The 21,327-nt window shown below is 33.3% G+C and overlaps 1 protein-coding gene across 1 annotated transcript in view; it reads left to right on the forward strand.

Moving 5' to 3' along the window:
• Positions 1-21,327, forward strand: part of GluRIB (Glutamate receptor IB) — a 250,505-nt gene that overhangs the window by 52,615 nt on the left and 176,563 nt on the right. Inside the window, exon 3 of the mRNA XM_075372702.1 lies at positions 16,914-17,046. Coding sequence (XP_075228817.1) covers positions 16,914-17,046 — 133 coding nt within the window. The remainder of the gene's footprint in view (positions 1-16,913; positions 17,047-21,327) is intronic.

The following is a 21,327-nucleotide window of genomic DNA, read 5'->3' on the forward strand; positions in this document are numbered from 1 at the left end:
GGTGTGATGAAACGCTGGTGATGAGTAACTTGAGGGAAGGGTGTAAAAACCACAACTTGGCTATAAAGTGCCATCTTTCATCGCACTTGAATAATTTATCTTCCATTGAATAAAACATTTCAAGTGCAAAGACGAATACTCGACCCATTTTTACATTAGCGGTTGATCCAGGTTTACTTTTCATTACTGATTCATAAAAGTATGATATTAAAGAAGCTTAGATTTGAATAAATGAAAATGAGAAAAAAATTATTTACGGGATTGGATTTTAAAGCAATTCTATCCCGCGTATATTCAATCCTGGTTCCAATAATAGTATTTTAGAGCTATCGATATTGTAATTTTTTCATTATCATGTCTTTTTATTGGTTACTCCGTGCATATCTCAACTTAATGGTGATTTCAAAATTTAGTGATTATGTATAGTGTATTATGTATTGTCTAATTAAAACTTACGGTTAAAATTTTGGCTTTTCCCTACCAGGGAATTCTTTTCCCCCAGGAATTTTTCGTCAGTTTTACCTTTGTCTGACGATTTGATGCCTCGATTCAAAAATACGGAAAATCTTATTTTGAAATTCTAAATTTTTTTTTGCTCAATAACAATTGGCTATCCTGCGGAGCCATAAGTAAGTTTGCTGACAAAAGCACGTGATAAGAAGGTCCTTAAGAAACCCCCAAAATAAATAATACAATAAACAGTTGCAAGCAAACTTAAAGTCAAATATGAAATTTCAAGCTCAGTCATAAATCACAACCATTAATTTTCCAGAAAACGAACATTAATAACAAATAAAGAAAAAGGAGAATTAACAAGAAATTAAATACGACACCGTTTCAACCGTCGGACGTCTCTGCTGTTATCGAGTAGATTACAAAGTGGTTCACATGATTCTCAAGCCTCATTGATGCCATTACATTTTCAACTTGAAAGGACAAGTGGGTGAGGCGATAGACAGCAAGTTCACCATCAGTATCTCGACAAAGTTTCATCGCATTCGGATGAATGGTATACGAACGCATACGGGACAAACCAACAAACATTCATATTAATATATATATATATATATACTAGCAGACTCGGCAATGCTTCGCTATTGCTAGATTTGAGTATATATATATATATATATTAAATGAATACAATTGAAAATTTGGTAAAACATTAAAAAGAGTATATATATATATATATTAAATGAATACAATTGAAAATTTGGTAAAACATTAAAAAGATTAACATTATGGAACTTCATAAAATTTAACCTTTCACTTTATCTCTTTTTACCTATTTCCCTTCTTCCCTTTCAACTCTTTTCTCTTTTTACCTTTTCTTTTTTCCCTTCTTATTTTCTTTTTCCCTATTTCCCGGTTCTTTTTTCTTTTCCCCATTTCCCCTCTTTCCTTTTAAATAGGGCGTAAATCTTCAACTCTTTTCTCTTTTTACCTTTTCCTTTTTCCCTTATTATTTTCTTTTTCCCTATTTCTCGGTTCTTTTTTCTTTTCCCCATTTCCCCTCTTTCCTTTTAAATAGGGCGTAAATCGGCCTAGTAGTTTTTTAAGCGGAAACACATACGAACATTGCCTTTTATATCTATAGAAGAAGAAAATCTGTATATTTCTTTCTTTGTTTCATAAATATCTCGACTCCGGCGCCAACTAGCGGGTCCATATTTTGTAAAAAAACTTTTTGTTATGTAACTAATATACATATATTCTAAATATGACCCAAATCCGACCATAAATGCAATTTCCTCCAACCCCAGAGCGCTATCTAGCGGTCCACTTTTTTCAGAGATATTTCTTTCCATGTAACACATATTCTGAATTTGAGCCAAATCGGACCATAAATACAATTTTTTTAAATATCTCAACCACAGCGCCACCTAGCAGGTCCAAACTAATTCAGAAACCTTCGCGGGCGTGCGCACAACAACTTACCCAAGTTTCATCGCAATCGGATGAACGGTTTAGGAAGGCATAAGAGACATACAGACAGACAAACATTCATTTTTACATATATTTTAGTATATATATATATATATACATATAGATTAAATGAACACAATTGAAAGTTTGATAAAACATTAATAAAATTAACATTAGAAAATTTAACCTTTTATTATTGTACTCACTAACATGAACTTAACTAAAAAGCTTTTTAAGTGTGTTTATTTTTTTCTTTCTCTTCTCAAATTAAGGATTGGTATGTAGCATGATCATTTTGCATGGATTTTTTTATCAAAAGCCAGTTATATGATTCGGTAATGTAGCTACCGCTCATTTGATATCGTTCAGTAACCTCCAGTTACCAGTGGACCAGTCGTCCAGTTCTATTCCTCCTATTTCCCACTTGCTGTCTTTTACCAATTATCCCTTTAAGCGGTGAGGTGCACTAGGATAACTGATGTAATGACCGATATTTCTTCACCAGAACGTCTAACCAGAAAGTCTAGGATATTCGTAGGAATCGGCGTCGGCATCACATTTCCAAAACTTATTCTTCTTTTTTTTTCTTTCAAAGTGATAAAATTCACTTTTAAAATTCAGTCATGGAACACTCCAAAGTGTTTTTATAAAATACTTTATCGCTGAGATGATGTAAGATATCATCCTAATAAGAAGAAGCTCAGGTTTCTTTTGCCTGAGCCATTCAAGAGCACACGTGTTTCATGCACCTTCTATCAGATGAAATAATAACTAACTTGCCATATTCGGATAATTTTTCTTCAGCCACCCAAATATTAGCTTTGACCGTCGTATCTCATTATGTTCATATTTATTTTCATTTTTTATTTATCTTCATGTTGCATCTCTCTTTCTGGATATCTCTTTATTATTTTTTACTTTTACAGTAATCCCATCTGTGAAGCATATTTTCTTTAGAAAATATGCTTAAATATTTTTAATTTAATTTTATTTATTTATTTTTTTTTATTTTGGAATATAACTTTATTTAATTATCTACTGTTAACAGTTAACGATAGAAAATCTAAATTTATTAGAAGATCTTTTTTGTGTTACAAATTTTTTTGGTAGTTCTCATGGTTATTTAAACCAATAAATATTTGAGATACTTCTTTAGTATGTATATTTATATGTATTAGTGTAAAAAAAAAAATTACAGTATAAAACAGCATAATTTTAATTTCTTTTTGATTAATTTCCCCTTTAATTTTTGAAGGGTAAAACGTAGCATTAAATATTTTAAATTCTAATTAAAAAAGTTTAACGAACAAATGTAAACGGAATGGGAAAATGTAAATAGATGGGTAAATGGAATGAATCCATAAATAGCGTAACCTATTCATGAGTAATGCGTTGTTACTACTGTTAAGGCTAATTTCGTACTGTAACCCCTGTTAATTTCACATTGGCATAAAAAAATCCATTCGTTATGACGATACAGAAAATATTAAAGACAATATTATATATTTATATTTAGTTTCTAATTTAGCGAGTTACATTAAATACAGAGGTAAGATTACATTAGTTGAAAATGTTTTCGTGTGTGCACTTTAGTTAATCTTACATATAAACCCTTGTTTGAGCGCGCTTTGATTAGATCAACCTAAAAAGGTTTAAACATAGTTTTTTTTTTTTTTGTTGAAAGAGCTCTCTGTAAGATTAAGCATCGTCCTATCTTTAAAGTTAAATACTCTAAGTCCGTGTATTTGGGAATTCGGGTTCTGGCTCTTTACAGAGCTAATAGATGAGATTTTCCTAGTTACATTTCATTCTTATGTTGGTAATTTTTTTTAAATAATTTTTTATTTAATATTTTTTTTTTTTAATTAATTTTTTCTGAAATATAATCCAAACAACATTTTATTTTCAAATAACGCATCTCGCTCAAGAAAGTAGCAGATGGAATACAGAGTATTAGATTATTCAAAACTTATTCCGGGGAAATTTTTCACTTGTTTAAAGAAATATTCTTAACATTTTAAATTTATAAATTTTATTTACTGAAAACTGTTTACCTTATTTCCCTTAAGATATTGGCAGTAAGAAAGAATCCCACCAATATATAAATTCAAAATATATGTATATGTATATATATATGTATGTATAAATAAGTTACAGTAAAATCCCGACGCATTGCATTCCATTGGCCACGTTTGCTTCAGATCATTAAATATTAAGAAATCCACCATGTGGTGGAATGCAATGTAGCTGCTTCCTTTTTGTCAAGTGTAAAGAATAATTAGTCAGTTGCGGTAGAAGACTGGTACGATGCACATCGTCGTTCTATATTAAAGTCGTTGTACAAGAATCGTTCGATGAACATCGTCCTATATTAGAGTTCTACATTGATTTTCATGATCTAATCGACTCTCGTAGCATAAAGAACTCGTTCGATGCACATCATCGTCCTATTTAATTAAATAGTTACCAATTAATTATTAACAGTAAAATGGATATTAGTTGTATAAAAGAATAAAGTTTATCTTTCAAAAACTTAACTCGTTGAGTTTGAAACTTAACTTATATATAAATAATGTATTCTATTATTGGAATACGTACGGGGCTCGACTGCAAAATTTTGCACATATGCGAAGCATGGGAATGAAAAGAAATATTGGAATGAAATAATATATACTGAAATGAAATATAAACTGAATAAAAGTACAATACCATAGCTACTACATAGCTACTAAATACACTATTCATTTTTCAATATATGATTCTGGCGGTCTTTCTCGGATGCAAGTGGTTACAGCTTCCTTCATCTCATCGTTCGTGGTGTAATGATTGCCTTCTAGATCCCTCTTGAGATGAGGGAAGAAGTAAAAGTTGCACGGAGCCAAATTCGGCAAGTATGGCGGATGTTCAATTGGCTACACTTCAGCGTGCGGAGAGCCATCAGAGAGTTGGTGCGGTACCCTTTTTCTTTCTTTTCCTTTTTAGCCTCAGGGAATTACCGTTCAGGTATATTCTGAGGATGATATGTATGAGTGTAAATGAAGTTTAGTCTTGTACAAACTCAGTTCGACCATTCCTGAGATGTGTGATTAATTGAAACCCAACCACCAAAGAACAGCGGGATCCACAATCTAGTATTCAAATCCATATAAAAATAACTGGCGGCCTTTACTAGGACTTGAACGTTGGAACTTTCGCCTTTGAAATCAACTGATTTGGGAAGACGCGTTCACCACTAGACCAACCCAGTGGGTATTGGCGCGGTACCCATTGTGCACAGATTTTACGGTAACGCAAATGATCGATAATATGGCCTACTGGTTCTTTAGGTATGACTAACTGAATAGCAATGCGTTGCTTGATGATTCGTCGGTCACTTTGAAGCAAATCTTCTGCCTCCTTTTGATTTTTCTCGTATGTCACAGAAATTGGTCATCCGCTGCAAGGTGTGTTCTCAATTGTCGCTTTACCAGCTTCACATTCGCGAAATTTCAACGCCTACCTATTCACAGTACTCCCGTCAATAGTTTCACTACCATACGTAGTGTCCTACGTACCCGTCGTCGGGGCTGTACAACGATCGGTGGCTGTTAGTCAACCTACGTTGCTGCAGCGTTTTTAACAAAGTAGCAGCGAAGTGTGTTGCAGTAGTGCCACCGTCGGTGGCACTACTGCAACCATTCTCATGGGGGACGACCGCTCTCTGCGATCGTGGTGGTGACTCTTCGGGTGTCTTCTGGATGCCCCAGTGGTCTGACGAGCAATTCACCGTCGTGCAGATCAGGAGGGGTACGATCGATGTCGTACTGGTGTCGGGATATTTCCAGCTTGGATGGAGTATCGACGGCGAAGTTGGATAGGATTCTGGACGGTCCCCGGGGCACCAGAGTGTTGGTTGCTCTGGACGCTAACGCCAAGTCTACCACCTGGGGTTCATCACTCATAGACCACAGAGGCGCTGGTCTCGAACAGTTCGCAGAAGCCAGGAACCTCTAATTGATTAATGATGCGCAGCCGCCAACTTTCTCCAGCGAATTGGGGGAAAGTTATATAGACGTCACCTTGGTAACGGGCGACTTGCTTCGAAACACAAGTAGTTGAACTGTCTTGCCCGAGGTCAGTGTGAGCGATCATAAGCTTATAACCTATGATATTGCTTACGGAGGCGGTCTAAGAGCACCAGATTCAGGTCGCTATAACCTAAGGGGCCTGGATCGACATTAGCTGAGGCGTGTATGCGATGCTGCCTTACAGGGATTGCAGTGGCGCATGGAGAGTAGTGAGTAGGTGGAATTGATGGCGGAGCAAATCGGCCGGGCCATCAAGACTGGCTGTGATGTGGTCCTACGGCGGCCTAGGCCAATGGTTGGACCCATCATAAACAGCCAGTCCGCTGATCTTAGCGTGCCTGGAGCCGTCATGACCCCTTATTCCGGGGGGCGTCGGTGGAACGCAGACGGAGGCCCGGTAAGATCTGGTAGTCCTCTGACCTTAGCGTGCTGCGCGCAAGAGTGAGGTCCGCGAGGATAAGGTACCAGCGCTGCCCCCTAACGGGGACCATCGTTAACCACGTGCACGCTGAGCGTCTTTGGATCTACCGGCGTGCCCGTAATGAATACGTTCACGCCATCAAGGAAGCCAAACTCCAGTTTTGGTAGGACTCCATGCGCGAGTTGCAACGCGATCCCTGGCAGCTCGCAAAGACTTGTTACAAGCTGAAGCAATTGCACGTGTTGTCCAGTGTTCGGTGCGGGTTTGGTGGTCGTGACCACACATTAACATCTGTGGCGCCTACCAGGCGTTCCTGGATACTCTGTTTCCAGATGCTCCGGAGGGTGAAGCGGAAATCGGTGTTAGGGCGGGTGAAACACCATTCCCTGGCGTTCAGACCGTGGAACCCGAAGATTTATTAATTACGTAAATAATTATCCTTTAATTCAAAATATATATTTTAAATAATACTTGTTTCTATCTACTCACGTAAAATGTGATCTTTGAATGTAAATTCGTATAAGCATACTTGAAAATTCTCTATTATTTATTCCTTTTTTTGTTTGCTAAACGTAAAGTCGTAGCTTACAAAGGAATGAATATAAATTGGTTCATACCTACAATTAAAAAAAAAGATGTAAAGGTTTTACAATCAAAAATTACTTTCTCATCGGTATCTATTTTACTAATTAATTCATTGTTATTTTTACTATTTGGAAAATAATATGTATTTATTTTTTTAATCTGATTTAATTAGTACAGTTAAAGTGGAAACTACTTAACAAACGATTAAATTCTAAAATAAAAAAATTATAAAATCAAAGTAATAAATCTTCTTATATCATTTATTCTCTTCTTTAATATGGATCCTTTTTTTAAATAGTTTAAAAAAAAAGTTGAAAATTTTTTAAGCCCAAAATAATTAACAGAAATGATTAAGTTTAAAAAAAAATAATAATATAAAATAAAAAATTAATTCGGTTTCAGTAAAAAAAGAATTAAAACATTTTTTTTATATTAGAGAAGATAAAATTTGATACAACGTTTTTTCTATAAAATAAGCTATTTTTTTCGATTTTGTAATTTACAGCTGACTTCAAAGTCGTAGGTTCTTAGGTTCATATCCTAATAAGAGTTAGTTACTTCTATACGGACTTGAATAAGACAGTGAATACCGGTGTACTTTAGTGGTTGAGGTTCAATTAACCACACGTGTCAGGAATGGTCAGCTTGATTTCGTGCAAGACTACACTCCTCATCTCACTGGGCCGTGGGGGTGCTTATTATTTACTAGTTGAACAGATTGCAATGTACACGTTAGGAAAAAAATTATAGTCATACAACTTTTATAAGAAAATAATTGAGCTTCATTTAAAGTTATGAATTGATGAAACTGTTTTAGGAATGGTCGGCCTGAGATTGTACAAGACTACACCCCTAATGTGATTGACCTGTGAGGGGGTGCTTATTTTTCAGTTCACTAGTTGAACAAACTATGAAAGCAACATATTTTCAGATGATACACAATACAGTGCTACGTAATTTACAATTCTCCAGTTATAATCCAACTAGTGGCAACAAAGTGTCCTCAAATAAGTATATATTGAACATGTAGAAAAAATTAGTCAAAACTTGTTAAGGAATACGAACAACTGGATAGAAAAAAATTATCTAACGATAAACATAGACAAGATACCATACTTTCTCTTCACAAATAAAACTGAAATAAATTTATAAATAAGTCTTTATAATATCCCCATTAAAAAATCAGGCTGGGCTTTTTCTAGGTGTATGTATAGATGAAAAATTACCGTGTAATTAACACATTAATAAACTATCTGATAAACGAGCATCAACAGAACTATTCCTTTCTTTTTTTCTTAATGTATTTTTTTTTTTTTTTTAATAATAATGTATTATTGTCTATTTGAGATCCATCTGAGATACTGCATTATTAGTTGGGATAGAACTGCTCAAATTTTAGCAAAATATTTAGACTGTAAAAAAGAGCAATCAATATAATAGGTATAAAGCAAACGAAAGCCTGCAGGCCTCAATTTAAATCATTGAAAATATTAACCCTACTTACCCTATAGGTATATACAACAATTAAACTTTATAGAAAATAAAAAAAAAAACCTTTGAACCGTGATATTCACAGATATGAAACTAGTAATCAGCAGACCTACACAGGGTTTAAACAAAAAAATTACAGAAAAGACCCCCAATATAATAAAAATTAGGTAACTTTTCTACAAATTATCGGTTCACACAGATTTACGCCCACCGGTTTAGTTTAATGATTAACTCGTCGCAAATCAGTTTTTCAACAACTGATTTTCGAAGTCGAAGGGTCTGAGGTTCAAATTTGATTAAAGGTTTGTTTCTTTTATACGGATTTGAATACTAGACAGCGGATATCGGTGCAATTTAGTGGTTTTTTCCCCTACTCTCCCCGGCCGGATATCCAATTAAGTATACTCAGTCGGGGAGAGTGTCCTTTTACTCTCAAAGGAGGCGTCCCCCACCCGCCGGCTATACGTCCGGCACGGCAGGTTGGCCTCCCCGGTCTCGGATCTTTTGTTTTACATTGCCTGCCTCTAATCCCCCGCTTTAGAGCCAAGGTCCGGCTATGCCGTCCCCCAGCGCCTCAGCAGGGAACGGGGACTCGGTCTTTACGCCTTTGGCCTCTAATCGACAGCGCCGACCCCACAAAGAGCCTAGGCGCCCGCAGGGACGACCCCGCCGACCGGGACTTGGTCTTTTATTTTACCCCAAACTCGAACTCCCCTGGAGTTCACCCCCTTCTCAGGTACCCGCACACCAAGGCGTACAGGCCCTCCATGGAGTGACTGTCCGCCCTACCCTACTGTTTATACTCCCATTCTTCTGTCTTCATCCTCTTTGGCCCGCAGGACCTCCCCGGCGAACCTGCGGAACCATTCCCAGTTCTCATTGTTGTACCCCAACCAGTTTATGAGATTTTCTGGTGTAAGACCATTAATTACTATTTGACCTCTGTTAACGGCCCATCTTGGACATATGAACAACGTATGTTCAGCATCGTCGTTCTCTGGACAATAGATGCACTGCGGGGTGGCTCTCTTCCCGATCCTATACAGATATTGACCGAAAGAGCCGTGCCCCGTCAGTAATTTTGTCATGTAAAAATTGACATCTCCGAGTCTATTGTTATTCCAGGTTTTAATATTAGGGATTAGGCGTCTGGTCCATTCTCCCACTCTGGACCCTGCCCAATCTTCTTGCCATTCTTGTTCTATAATCCCTTCCATCTCTTCTTTCGACATACCGCTGTGTCTGAGGGTTCTGGCTTTTATCTGAAGGTCTATGGGTAGGACCCCGGTCAGTACGCACAGCGCGTAATACGATACCGTACAGTAACTAGCAGTTACACGCAGCAATGCCAGTCTATGGACACTTCTCAACTTCTTTTTATTTCGCTATATGTTCATTGCCGCCCCCCATATGGGAGCCGCATACAGTACCGCCGAAGTGATAGCCGCGGTTATCAATCTTCGAATAACCATTTTAGGTGTGCCGTGGTTTTGAAATAATCCTCTTATTCCCTTTACAGCAGGAGTAACTCTCCCACAAATCATATCAATATGCTTGCTGAACCTTAAACTTTTGTCCAGAAGTACCCCCAAGTATTTTGTTTCTTTTACTTCATCAATTCTCTGTTCTCTGATATTTAGATTCACACTTCTTAATGGTCTTCTACCCGAGAGGACCAGGCAACAGGATTTATTAGGAGCTATTTCTAATTTGTTATCCTCCATCTATTCATCTATTGTTCTAAGCGCTTGGTTTGCCTTGTTCTCCAGTTCATTAATATCTCTGTCTTCTACTAATATTGCGATATCATCCGCGTATCCTACTATCGATACCCCTTTGGGGTAGTTCAGCCTGAAGATTTTATCATAGAAAACATTCCATAAGGTTGGGCCAAGGACAGATCCCTGCGGCACCCCTCCGAATACCTGAAATATGGCTTTCCTTTCTAGGGTTTTGACCTCTATGAACCTATTTTGCAGATATTGATCTATCTGATTTACTAAGTATTTACTTATTTGCATGGCTTGAAGCGCCTCAATGATGGCTGTGGCGCTTCAAGCCATGCAAATAAGTAAATACTTAGTAAATCAGATAGATCAATATCTGCAAAATAGGTTCATAGTGGTCAAAACCCTAGAAAGGAAAGCCATATTTCAGGTATTCGGAGGGGTGCCGCAGGGATCTGTCCCAACCACAATTTAGTGTTTGGGGTTCAATTAACCACACGTGTCAAGAACGGTCAGCTTGAGTCCGTACAAGAGTACATCACTCCTCATCTCACTTGGGCGTGGGGGTGCTTATTACTTAGTAGTTGAACAGATTGCATCGTAAACATTAGGAAAAAAATTATAGTTATACAAGTTTTATAAGAAAATTATTGAATTTCAATCAAACTGATGAAAGAAATAACAAATAAATATTAATTAATTAAAGGGTTTGTTATGCTATATTTATGATCGACATAGAAACAGATTTCAAGTATGTTTTTTTAATATTCAACTTCCCATAACAAATTCAAATAAAATCACAAAATAAATTTCGACATTAACATTGACTGAAATGAAAAATCTATTAAAAGTCAAAAAGAGTAACCTAAATTTAAACGGAATTTTAGAAAAAATATATTTTTAGAGTATATAATTCTAAAGAAAATTTGAAGTATAAAGTTTATCTTAAACCAGTAAAGTTCTATTGCTATACTATGAAAAAATCAGAAAAATCAATACATTGAAATTCTTCCATGATTTTAATCCCGACTACTTTACAACAGTCACGAAGTTAAAATGGACATTTCCACCTAAATTATCAAACAATTCTTAAAAATATCAACATTCATAAAAGAAATACGCAAATTTTTAAAAAACTATTCGTTGAAATTATTAAACCATTCAAACTAGAAATCATTTAACGTCTTAAATAATAAATTGTTATATTAATATACGATAGATTTATTTTAAAGAACAAATTAAAAACCAAAAAAATACTACTTTAAATAAATATACAACTATAATAAAATTTTTCAAAATTAAAAAAGTAATAAAATACATAAACTTAAAAAATTTGTAGTAAAAAGGAGCGTTATCAGGTATCTCCTCATCAATACACCTATTCGTTAGATGTTCATAATTATTAAACATATTTTTTATTACTTAGAAGATACTAACAGACCCAGCAATAGCATGATCCAGACCCAGCAGCTTCGCTATTGCTAGATTTGAATATATATATAAATTAAATGAACGCAATAGAAAATTTGATAAAACATTAACAAAAGAACGTTACGGAACTTCAAAAAATGTAACCTTTCCCTTTTCCCCTTTTCTTCATTTACTTTTCCCATTTAATTTTTACCACATTCTGTTTCCCTTTCCCCTTCCCATAATTTCAATTTTTTACCCCCCCCCCCTTTCCCTTTACTTCTCTCTTCTCTTTTCCTTATTTCCCTATATCCTTTCTCATTCCCCCTTTTCTTCTTTTCTTCCACTTTTCCATTTCATTTCCCCTGTTTTCCCTTTTTTCTTTTTTCCATTTTTCCCTTCTTTCCTTTTACTTTTATCGACTATTCCCTTTTCCGATTTTTCTCTTTCTCCCTTTTTCACAGCGCATAAATCATTCCAATAATTTTTTTAGTCTATACGGACACATATCTGAAACAATGAAATGAATAGTAAAATATTTAGTATAGCGTGTGTTGCTTTTACCTCCAACAGATAGCGCTGTTTTTTTAAAAAAAATATATATTTTTACTTGTCATAGGTGTGACATCTTAGATATATAAATAGTAGGATATATAAAAACGCGCGCGTATTCAAATGCAACGTTGAGTCAAAATTCAAAGTAATCTGTGAAGAACTTTCGGAGATTTATGATTTTGAATAAAAAAACATTTACATTTTTATTTATATAGATAGATATATATAATTTTTTTGTTTTTTTAAACAACCTCAAGGCAACTGGTTTCCGTCGGTGAGACATAACTCGGTTGCCTCAGGGTGCCATGGCAGCAGCCTGCCCTCCCTAGCTTAGCCCAACCCAAAGGCCACCCACCAGGGTCCCTCCTAGATCGCAAGGACGCTCCGACTCTCTCTTCTGGGCAGCCAAGACGCCCCTCAGGGGGGCTACCCGTCCCCGTTCCTATTCTACTAGGATCCAGGCATGCATTACGCATGCCCTTCTCCTTACTCGCGCCCTCTCACACCCCAAGAACGGTGTAATATATATATATATAATGTAATATATATTACATTATATTATTACAAAGATTTAATTTATGGTTATCAAAATATCAAATTTGAATCCATCAATAAGAGTAACCGCATAAAATTTAATACAATGGAAAAAATTTAATTGTAGCTATATTTTTATAAAAGTATGTACGAGTTAGAAGTAAGTTACGTGTAAAGTTTATGTAACTGTTAATTTTACCTTCTTTACTCGACAGTAACGAAGTATATTAACTTATTACTATATATATTTATTCTGTAGAAAAGTGAAATCAAACTCACTCATGTGGTTTATTTACACAGACATGAAGTTTAATTCAGTAAATGCAATTAGGTGTGCATCGAGTGCGATTTGTGATCATGTAGAAAACAGTGCAATGTAGATTTAACCGCAAAGAACGAGCCATGTGGTAAATACTTTCCCAATACAATATGGTTCAGTTATTCCAGTATACAGGTTTAAACTTGTAAAAGAGAATGCCAGATCCATTGAATTAGTTGTTGATATCGTAGCAGATATAACTCTTTCGCTCACTCATTTTCTCTCTTTTTCTTTCATCTACGGATACCGTAGTACACTCTCTTGCTGTACGGTCTCGCAATATATAAACCTAATTATTATGGTTGCATTGTCCACACTCATATTTTACCGAGATGAATTCACGATATTCTGTGTTTTTTGTGTTTTTTTTTAAACATGACCCTAAAAATAAAAGCTAATTAGAGTTGAGTTATTTCTATATACCGCATATACATCTATATACAGAAAAATATACGTATATTTTCATAGAAAGCATGAAAATTAAACTCTACGACGAGAAATGCAATTAAATATTCATTCTAAACAAAAATATCACAAAAAAATTTAACAACAATTTTTTTTAATTTTAATTTTTTTATCGTTGTACAGCTTTTGTGAAATACTATACTAACTTACTTCTTTTTTCTAATTTTCTTGCAAGGTTTTTACTTTTTTCAGCTTATATTTTTATTCAAAGTAATGTATAATTAATTACCTATTTCTTCTTCAGTCCAGTAAAAGTTATATAACATACATGAACAAAAGGATTATATGCTAATATCAAGTGTAAATAAAAAATAAAATTTTTACCCTTGTAGAATAATCCAATTCAAATATTCGTAAGCCGCTTGAAAAATAATTATTCTCAAAGAAAAAACTAAAAATCTATTATAAAAAAAAGGAATAAAACAGACAAATAAATACTAAAAACTATTATTACTATATAAAATATAAATGTTCGTTTGTTCAAAATTTTAATTCTCCAAAAGTTCTTCACCGATTACTTTGAAATTTTGACACAACGTTGCATTCAAATACGCGCATGTTTTTATATATCCTACTATTTATAAACCTAAGATATCACACTTGTGAGAGGTAAAAATATGTTTTTTTTTTTAAAAACAGCGCTATCTGACGTAAAAGCAACACAAGCTGTACTAAATATTTTACGATTATATTTCAATGATTCCGACATGTGTGTCCGTGTGTCCTCTATAGACAACTACTGGACCGATTTTCGCGTTGGGAAAAAGGGAGAAAGAAAAAATCGGAAAAGGGAAAAATGGAAAAAGAAACATGGGAAAACGGGGAAAAGGAAAATCTGAAAAAGGAAATGGAAAGGAGAAAGGGAAAAAATAAAAGGTTAAAAGAGGGAATGATGAAGGAGAAAGCGAAATAAAGAAAAGAGAAGAGGGAAGTAAAGGGAAAGAGGTGAAAGGAATAATGAGGGGAAAGGGAAAATGAGGAGAAAGTGAGAGAGAATGTGGTAAAAATTAAAATAAAAAATGGTGAAAAGGGGAAAAGTAAAAGTTATATAACATATATGAACAAAAGGTTTGTATGCTGATATAAAGTGTAAATAAAAAATAAAATGTTCACCTTCGTAGAAAAATCCAATTCATAATCCGCATGAATTGTTCTCAAAGAAAAAACTAAAAACCTACTTATAAAAAAAGGAATAAAACAGAAAAATAGATGCTAAAAAATGATGTCATTAAAGGTGAATAATTACAACAAAAAAAGTCAGTTAGTTCCCCTAATTTTCCCTTTCCTCCCTTTCCCTTTACTTCCCCCTTTATTTTCCTTATTTCTTTTTCTCCTTCCTCATTCCCATTTTCAACTTTTCTTTTTTCCTTTCCCCTTTCCATCTCCTTTTCCCGTTTTTCCTTTTCCCCATTTTCCCCTATTCCTTTTTTTCATTTTTCCCCTCTTCCCTTTTTACCTTTACCTCCCTTTTATTTGTTAATGACTATTAACAAAAATGAAAAAAAATTACAAACCAAAATAAATAAAATTTGTAGGTTTTTTAATAAAAATTTTATAATATAAACTGCCACACACCCGATTAAAGAAATTATAACTGTATCGATAGCAAATTAAATTATTAAAAACCAAACAAACAAATATTCTACTAATTATATGTAAAGAATAATATTATGACAAACGAACAAAAATAAATAGGATTTTCTTTTTATTTTACTATAATTTTTCAGGATACATCCTGAAACCCTGTAGGGGAAGACACCCTCCCTGTGACGATTCCGGTTGTCACACAACCACCCCGGTCCAAGTCCTGATGGGATTTACCGGATTGGAAATAAGTAATTTAAGATAGCATATGTTAGTTCTAGACCGAAGACCTGTTACTACCCAAAAGTTGGTTGAAATTGGTTGGATCTGTTAAGTTACAGAAGGGAACAAGCATACGTAACAGTTAAATACATTACTACTCCTCTGATATCGGGAAAAAAGATATTTGTGAATTCGAACAAAGAAATAGTAAAGTTACATTACATCAGCAACCTTCGTGTGTCTGTTCAAATAATTATTTTGAAGAAATAATGTATAAATATATTCCTATAAATTATTAAATTGAAAAGACATGACCGAGAAATCAAGAAATTATTTTTCCTGCAAAATCTATTTGTGTGGCACAAAGATATTCTTTTCAATTTATAACTGTATTGAAATACAGTCGTAAAATATTAAAAACAAACACAACCGATAAACTGTACCGTTAAAATATATTGATACTTCACCATAATATTTGAACATTACTATTTTTATTTTATATTGTCATATTTCATTTAATTTTGTTTGACTTGATTACTATTTCCGAATAATACAGTAATTATTTGTTTTCATTTATGTAATGTACGCATTTAATTGTGTATGAATGACAGTATGTGTGTGTGCGCAATTTTTTTTTTTTACTTTTTGTTTATTAATTTGAAACTTCCCTATATTATACAATTTTAATTAATTAATAATTACTTCCTGTAACAGAAATATTCTTTTATTTGTGTTTTCCATTTATTACCACATCTTATTTTAATTAATTTATTATAATATATAGAATAATGCTTCAAGATGAGAGATTTTATACATACTGTATTTCATAACTCAAACAGAAATTATTGCAAGGAGGTTGTACAGGTGTACAACAAGCATTATTATTATTGTTGTTGTTGTTATTATTATATAATGTGGTTTAATTTAATAATTAATAAAAACAAATAATTTATAAATTAATAATATATATAATATATATTGTAATATGATATTATATATTTATAATAAATAAAATAATTAATAACTCCATATGATAATGGAAAAAATATTAATAATTAGATTTTACTCATTTCCTGAATAAAATTGGAAGTAAATAGCAGAAAATTACTACATTAATAATCTTTTTAATTTATAAAAAAAAATCATTAGAATCAAAGGTCAGATAATTCGTCTTAAAAAGATTTATTCTCTATTCCATTTCCTACACACCTCATAAAGTTTAAAACGTGAAATATCTTCTATATTCTGCGATTTTATTATCTTGCTGTGAATAAAAGATGTAATAAATAAAGTATAATCAATCATATATTTCTATACCCACTTGTTTACACATGGCAGACCGAACACGCGTAGGGATCTCTTAATAAACTTTGAAATATATAGATATAAATATTTTTGTTTAGTTCTATTTTTTTACAAAATTATTACCTTAATATGGTAAATTTATCTCACTTTTATGATAGCTTTCTCAATATTTAACGATGAAAGGATAAAATAAATAATAGTTTTACTTGTAATTTTTAATTTATAATTGTAGTTATTTATAAAAATTGTATAATTATTTGAAAGTTTATTCAAATCTTAAGTAAATATTTTCTTTCTTTTTGCAGGTCTTTTACGTTTACAACAAATCTACCAAAGTTTAAAACCAGGAGTAGAATCATTTCAAGTTGAAACTGTAAAAAGGATACAAAATGCTTCAGAAGCAATTGACTTCTTAAGATATTTAGAAGAACTAAGCCGGTAAGAATAATTTTAAATTTTTTTGTAAAATATAACGTATTGAATAATTTATATAATAAAAAATTTTTTGAATTTTACGACTTGATTACATACGCTTATAAAATATATATACGTCATAAAAGGAACTATTACACATCATAAGACTTTAATAAATGCGCCGTATCATACATGTGCAGATATATCTCATGTATATTGTATTCTGGTATTTTGCTATTTAGACCCCTAAGCACGCATAGTACTTAGTGCACTACAGTTTAATTGGGCATTACAAGTATTCAGCATGCACTGGTGAATTTTAAGTACTCATAATTTATCTACAAGCTAACTTACTCTGAAAATAATATTTTATATATATATATATAAAACAATATTATTGCTTTTTTTTATTTTTTGTTTAACCTCTGTATCCACCGACATGTATTGCTTCAGAGGATGAGATGAATGATATGCAGCGTGTGTGAAAATTCCATACCCTACCGGGGACTCAAACCCGGGACCTCCGGATAAAATATTACAAACAACTATTTTTTTATCAGAACTATAAATTAAGGAAGTTTTTGAATTAAGTAGATTCAAAGTTTTATGTAATTGGTTTGCTTGGCATTTCTCCCGCCACCACCCCATTCGGTCGCCCTAAAGCATAAGACCCAATGTCTGCGCCACAAACGGCTACTGAGCCTCGAAATAGTTTAGCGACCAGTCTCCTAAATAGCTCCTACATCTTACCTAACAGCTTGAGCGGACTACGCATGGTGCCATACACCACCGGTTTACGTGTCTCAACCGCTCACTTTCATATATAACTAAAATGGGTAGGCGCACCCCGACAACTACTAAAAATATATATGACTACAATAAATAAATTTATATCGTCAACACGGCAATTTGCTGCCACTTCTAGATCGCTGAATGCCAGCAAGTACCTGTCCACCATTTTAAACTGCTTTGACCTTTAGTTTTATGTAAATCAAACTTGAAGGTAATTCGAGTTATTGTGTTTTATTTTTTCCATTACCTTAACAAGAAAGAGATCGGCAGACTATTTTTTATCATAGAGCTAATGAGTTATGAAGTAGGGCCAAGAGATGTTCTTTTAGCGTTGCCTTTTCAACTGCGCCTGATTGTATATAAACGCGTTGTCTAACTCGACACTTATATTACTTTAGATAAACTTAACAGTTATTCTACAAACTCTGAAATCACCGTTAGGTATTAACTTCAGAAGATAGATGAAATGGCAAATTTTTAGCATGTAAAAATTCCATACCTGGCCGGGATTTGAACCCGGTTATCTCCGGATAAACGGCCGAGACGCTAATATTCGCGCCACGGAAGATGGCTACATATAGAAATTTGCATTTACTCGTAACAAATTTTATTACTCATTCGTTAAACACTGACAAACCTAATATTTTTTTTAAATCTTTGTGAGAACGTGTCGGATCCAAACATAATAAATTAAAAAATTGTTACATAACCCAATTTTTATTTCCAGGATATTAAAAACTTGAAATATAAATCAGTACGCAGTTATTTAATAAAATTTAGTTTTTGGGGATACATATTTTATTAACCAACAATTTTTAAAATTCAAGGAATCATTTTATATTCTTCTTTTTTTAATTCAAGTTGTAGACTGTTGTTTCTTTATAACTGTTCGTTGCTGTAGTAAAAATAATATAAATTCTTATGAATTGTTATTCAAAACCATGCTAGAAAAACAGTAATTATATTTAAAGTTATATTACTTTTAAAGAAACATCGTAATAGCAATCCATAAACACCACAGTTTGATTCGTGCAATGAAACTTAATTCTTTAAAAACATCTAAGAAATAAGTCGATAATAGTTTCATTTATAATCCTAGGAAAAATAATTTAGACAATGAAAAAGTATGGACGAAATATAATTATTTAATGTGATTTTCTCCTACACATTTATTTTATTATTTCACTTTAATATACCATATTTGCTGTTTTGTTCATGATTTTTGGCCAAGGATTTAATATTTTAAAAGCCTTAAAATTAAAGTCAAAAACTTACTTCAAAACGTTTTCAGCAGGCGTTGATTCCACCACTCCATCTTCAAGACCACCGAAAAAAAAATACCATGAACTTGCATTGGAACTTATCTCAAATACTGAATCTCGTGACATGTAATAATCGCACGATCATACAAATAAGAACAAATTTTTTTCATTAAATTATTATTGGTAATGAGTAAAATCATGAATGAGTCAGTCTATCGGAGCGCTCAATATACGAAACGTCTTACGAAGAAATGTAGAGTATTTCAGAAAATGTTCAACGAAGGTGGTTTAATAATTAAACAGAAAATTGGAAATAGCGGAAAACCTATTTAATAATATTGTGACGCAGAAAACATCCGAGTACGCCTACCAGGAAATAATTTAAAACCTACGCTTCAGCAGATAAAATTATGCTAACAATGTTTTGTGACTATTTAGTCTTAATTTATTGTATTTATTTAGAAGAACAGAATATATCAAACAGCAATAAGGACTAAACGAACTGGTTCTTTTTCAAAATGATTAATATTTCTACTTAATAACGCTCGCCCCCATAACTCTCAAAAGCAATACGAAACTACTCAAAAGTTAGATACAAAAGTATCTGAAATTCGCCTTACACACCCGAATTCGCACTATAATTTCTTTGATTTATCCTCTCAAAATATTTTTACATAGCAATAATGAACAGGTCAAAAGTCCTCTGTAATAATGGCTCAGACACCGAGGTGAAGAATCGGAAAAAAGCATAAATATATTACGCTAGAAAATTATATTGAAAATCAGCGTTAGTTTCATTGTCATCAAATAAATAATAATTTTTCTGTACTCATTTGTTTCTTTAATTAGTTTTCTACTAAGTACAAGTTAAAAAATTACAAACACTGGTATTTTTTATACATTTTTTTTTTAATTCTAGATATTTTCCAGAATTGAAATGATTTTTGTTTTTGTTTAAAATTATGTTAAAAATATTTTTTTGCTATGTATCGTTCTGTTTTGTTTTTAATAAAAGTAAAATTTCTTAAAAAAATTAAAGATTTTCTCAATTAAAAAGATCGCGGAAAAAAACAATCCCATTCGATGAGTTAAGGGCGCTATGAGACTGGACAAGCACGAAGAACTAACCGATCTTCTTTAACGCTTAAATTTTTGGGTTTAACTCTCATTCTCGTTCTTCAATGTACAGACCGTTAAAAGTTTTAAGTATTTCCTTACCGGCACAGCTTGCTATCACACGGGTATTCAAGAATAAGCTGACTTTTAAGAAGTTAACATTCTTTCCTGTAACTACAAAATACGTTGGTATGAGACCACAATTGCTAAAAAAAGCCTGTCGACTTCTTAACTCTCTTCTAATTCTATCTGTATACTTACTCCGTTTCCGTTTTGTTTCTGGTGAATCGCCTGATTTTACAGGGTGTACACTTACACCCTCTGCCATATTTAGTTGCTCAAGATTCTGCATGAAATGTTGATCCCTTCTGTAGTAAGGCTAGCTGTAGGGTACAACCCCACTCCAGGGCTACTAATCTTGACTCCGTCCTACCATTCCAGTGGAACCTTATGTACTTACCTGGTATATGTCCTGGAGAGAGCGGATTCGCAATTTCTGCAGTAACTCCAGGTCCCTGCTAACCGAATATTTCAGGGCTCCCTTAGACGGATACAAGGGCACCTATTACATGCTTTCCATTGCGAAGGGCATATAGAAAAGGGAAGGATCTCTGATACACTTGCAATCACTACGACCCTGGTCTCCTTACTGGCAGCTCTAAAGATAAGGAGATAATAAGATCTCCTTATTGAAAACGCTTACAGCAAAATGTTTGTAGTCGATCTGCGACTGGTGATTTTGAAGATGGAGTGTGGAGTGGTGGAATCAACGCCTGCTGAAAATCTTTTGAAGTAAGCTTTTAACTTTAATAATATTAGGCTTTTAATATATTAATTCCTTGGTCAAAAATCATGAAAAAAACAGCACATGTGGTATAAAATAAATGTGTTGGAGAAAATCACATTAAATAATTGTATTTCGTCCATACTTTTCCATTGCTCTAAATTATTTTTCCTAGAATTATAATATTATAATTTTGGCGTGTCCAAAATTGTTTAGTAATAAATTATCCTCAGCCAAACATAACACATACTGACCTTTGTCGAAGGCTTACTACAAACATCTATATAATCTGGTTGAATTCTAGGTAATCAGCTATTTTCCTTTCTTTTTCATTTTCTAAATCAGCAGCAA

Source organism: Lycorma delicatula, chromosome 8 (genome assembly GCF_047948215.1).
Source record: "Lycorma delicatula isolate Av1 chromosome 8, ASM4794821v1, whole genome shotgun sequence".
Taxonomy (NCBI): domain Eukaryota; kingdom Metazoa; phylum Arthropoda; class Insecta; order Hemiptera; family Fulgoridae; genus Lycorma; species Lycorma delicatula.